Source organism: Carlito syrichta, unplaced genomic scaffold (assembly GCF_000164805.1).
Source record: "Carlito syrichta isolate Samal-C Ts95f unplaced genomic scaffold, Tarsius_syrichta-2.0.1 Scaffold288864, whole genome shotgun sequence".
NCBI lineage: Eukaryota > Metazoa > Chordata > Mammalia > Primates > Tarsiidae > Carlito > Carlito syrichta.
Genome location: NW_007232960.1, coordinates 8966 through 12567, shown reverse-complemented (window position 1 = coordinate 12567; position 3602 = coordinate 8966). Strand labels below are relative to the sequence as shown.

Below are 3602 nucleotides of genomic sequence, written 5' to 3'. Positions count from 1 at the left end.
TTTCTTTCATACTTAGACCTTTATCCTCCAAAGCCACTCCACTCACACTTGTCGTTTCCACACCCGCGTCCAGAATGGATCTCATTCAAACACTCTAACCCTTTCTCTTAAAAACATAGACATCTCTTTGTTGCAGGATTGCTGGTCCCCTTCCACCAGCCAGTCCCTCTGCTCCTGACAGACACCTAGGCTCTCTCTTGCGTGCGCGCTCGCGCGCTCGCTCTCTCTCTCTCTCTCTCTCTCTCTCTCTCTCTCTCTCTGTCACACACACACACACACACACACACACTCACATACTCACTGATCTACATTTTTCACTCTATTCCAGTTTGCATTTCTTCTGTTTGTGCAGGGCTCAGAAAAGTGCAGACACCTCACAAAAAGTTCACAGCAGTCTTTTTTTCTCAATTGGCACCATCCCACAGCACTTCACCCACTCTCCCAGTGTCTAGTCACCCCTAGCTTCTGTCAGAGTCTCCCGTAAGTCTGGTTTTCCTGCAGACTCACTCTTGTATTCATTTTGCCAACATTAAAAATGTGTTCCAGATCTACACCTGACCGTCACTGGAATGCTACTCCAGGCCCTTGAAGAAAGCGAAATTAATTTTAAAGGCCCCTAATTCTTTCTGTTACCCGTCTGATGAAGTACTCCTTTATCCTGAACTGATTTGACTTTCCCATCTCTGAAAACGTGTACAGGGAGCAGGAGCTTGAGCCCCAGCTGTATTGGAAACCCTCCTAAGTCAGAGCAATGGGTCAGGAAGCTAGCAAGCCTGAATTGCCCAAACCAGCAGGAGGGTATCAGTCCAGTTCAGGCAGGATGTATGGAAGAAGGCATGCCTATGTCAGTTCCAGGCCATCCACGAGTCAGCAGGAACGCGTTGCCAGCCAGGGAAAGACAACATCTGATATCCCAGTACACAGATCAGCCCCCAGTCAAACCACCAAGAGAAGCCGATCACCATTTTCTACCACTCGTCGTAGGTGGGATGACAGTGAGAGTTCCGGAACCAGTCTGAATATTGATAATGAGGCCTATTCCAGGTATCCACCAAGAGAGTATAGGGCTTCAGGTCGCAGAAGAGCAATGGCCTATGGACATGCTGACTCTTATGGGGCAGACGACAGCCAGGAGGAGGGGACTGGGCCTGTTGAGGGACCTCCAGAGAGAGGGAAAACTGGCAAAGATGGTAAGTTGTACGAGTCAGAGAAAGGGGCAAGGTCTTTGGCTGGAGTGCCTCCACAGTCCTTTCGTTTTAATAGTGATGTGAGAGAGGAGCATGACAAGTTAGACCCAGCCCCTGCATCAAGGTGGTCTTCTAGCAGAACTGAGTCCCTGCCACAAAATGGCGTGGCCTCTCAGTCTTCTTCTGGTAAACACAATGTAGCTACAAACAGTAACCGCTTAGAGAAGGAGAGAGGAGAGCAGAAGTTACCAGTGCCTTCCAGCAGGGCTTCTGTGAAAATTTATCGTGGGGAAAGCATCTCAAACAGCACAGAGGAACCAGTGGTAAGGCCCAGAATTCGAAATCTGGGCAATCCAAACTTCATAAAACCAAAACCATTTCTTGATACCGATGATGAAGATGATGATGATGATGACACGCCACACAGTACTTCCAGGTGGAGGGAGACCGCCTACGGGGATGAAGGCCACTCGAATGGCCCAACAAGAAGAGGGCGACGCAGGAGTTCGAGTGGCTTTTCTGAGTCAAAGCATCCTGAAGACAAGAGGGAAGAGAGGAGTGGCCAAATGAAACCAGAAAAGGTGCCAAGGCGTCGACGCACCGTGGCTAACCCTGACTTCTGGACTTACGGTGATGATTACTACAGATTCTTTGAAGATGACTCTGACAGTGACACAGGATGGGTTACTGCTCTGCTTAGGAAGTATCGAAGTCAGGAAGAAACTCTGTCCTCCAGTAGCAAAAGCTGGGAGACTTTGTCAGGAAATGAAGAGCGTGAACCTCAGGAATCCCAGGTGAGTGCCAGGCCCAACCTTAGCCCCAGTACCAGTGCCACTGCCGGTGCCGGTGCTGGCAGCACTGGCCCCAATTATCTTGAGGAAGCTAGAGAACCACCTCTTCAGGAAGATGACCAGGCATCCCTGGAAGAAGGAGAAATTCCTTGGCTCCAGTACAATGACAATGAGAGTAGCAGTGAAGGAGATAATGACTCTGGTCCCGGGTTGATGCATCCTGGAGTCTTCATGCTAGATGGAAATAGCAACGTTGAAGATGATTCCAGTGTGAGTGAAGACCTAGATGTGGATTGGAGCCTCTTTGATGGATTTGCAGATGGGCCAGGAGTGGCTGAAGCCATTTCCTATGTAGATCCTCAGTTCCTCACCTACATGGCCCTTGAAGAGCGTCTGACTCAGGCAATGGAAACTGCCCTTGAACACTTGGAATCTCTTGCAGTAGATGTGGAGGTGGCCAATCCACCAGCAAGCAAGGAGAGCATTGATGCTCTTCCTAAGATCCTAGTCACTGATGATCATGGTGTGCTTGGTCAGGATATGTGCTGCCCTATATGCTGTAGTGAGTATGTGAAGGGGGAGGTGGCAACTGAGTTGCCCTGCCATCACTATTTCCATAAGCCGTGTGTGTCCATCTGGCTTCAGAAGTCGGGCACCTGCCCTGTGTGCCGCTGCATGTACCCTCCCCAGCTCTAAAGACCAAGGCTGTTTGCTTCTGCTCTCATTTTCCCACCTGACTGCAGGAGCCCTCTCAAAATTAACAATGAAAACAAAACCAATCAGTCACTCAGTCTAAAATCTGTTGATTCCTCATTATTTCCAATGTGAAAATGGTTGTATATGGTTGCATTAAAATCATAATTTTCGTGGTTAGAAAGGGAAAACTAATGTTTGTAAATGCTACTTGAGATTGCAGTAAAAACATTTTCTAACCTGAAAAAGTTGTATTTGTTTTCTTCAGTGGAATATGTTGCTGTTAATTGTAATGTTAAGCTTATCTGTTAAATATGTCCAAAAGACAAAATCATCTTTGTTGCATGTTATGGGTTAATGTTCCTGTAATGGCAGTGCTGTAAAAGTTTATTAAAGTTATTCTTTTGGTTTTACATGGTATAATGGGGTTGTTTGGTTTTGTCTGAAACAGTGATACTAAGTGACTTTATAATTGACCACTTGGATTTACTTCAAAAGGAAGAGTTTTTTGGTGTTCTCAATGGTAGAAAAACTTTGTTGTACTGGAAATGCTGACTCCAACAACAGCAACAAAAAAATTGAGGGTAGGAATAAAGTATATGATTGTCCAACCACTTTGGGGGGAAAGGTCAAGCAGAGAAGGAAGGAAATAAACAATGAGAAAACATGGCAAATATACAAAACAATAAGAGGAATAAATCCAAACTGAGTATAGGATGAATGAGTTAAAATCACCTTTAGAACATAGTCTCAGAATGGGTGAAAAATAAAGCTGTATGCCAATTTAATAGCTTAACACAGTAACACAGATGGAATAGAAAAATATATGCCCGACAAGTGTCATAGCAAAATACAGGTACTCACCTAAATAAAGTGAACATTTGGTTTTAACATTTGGCTATATTTGTTTCAGATCTTTCCCAATCTCTCC

The 3602-nt window shown here is 45.6% G+C and overlaps 1 protein-coding gene across 2 annotated transcripts; it reads left to right on the top strand.

The window, feature by feature from the left end:
• Positions 1–542: 542 nt before the first annotated feature.
• On the top strand, positions 543–3091 carry LOC103256038 (E3 ubiquitin-protein ligase Praja-1-like). 2 transcript variants are annotated; one of them, XM_021710398.1, is made up of 2 exons: positions 543–1044; positions 1615–3091. In XM_021710398.1, exons 1-2 carry the CDS (start codon positions 752–754, stop codon positions 2672–2674), a joined length of 1353 nt encoding a protein of 450 aa, XP_021566073.1. In that variant the 5' UTR covers positions 543–751; the 3' UTR covers positions 2675–3091. The 2 variants fall into 2 exon arrangements, with proteins under 2 accessions (XP_021566073.1, XP_008052108.1); XM_008053917.1 differs by having other exon boundaries at positions 543–3091.
• The last annotated feature ends 511 nt before the right edge of the window (positions 3092–3602 follow it).

Bases quoted from the DNA above. Each gene is read 5' to 3' on its own strand.
- LOC103256038 (XM_008053917.1), top strand. From the start codon at position 752: ATGGGTCAGGAAGCTAGCAAGCCTGAATTGCCCAAACCAGCAGGAGGG.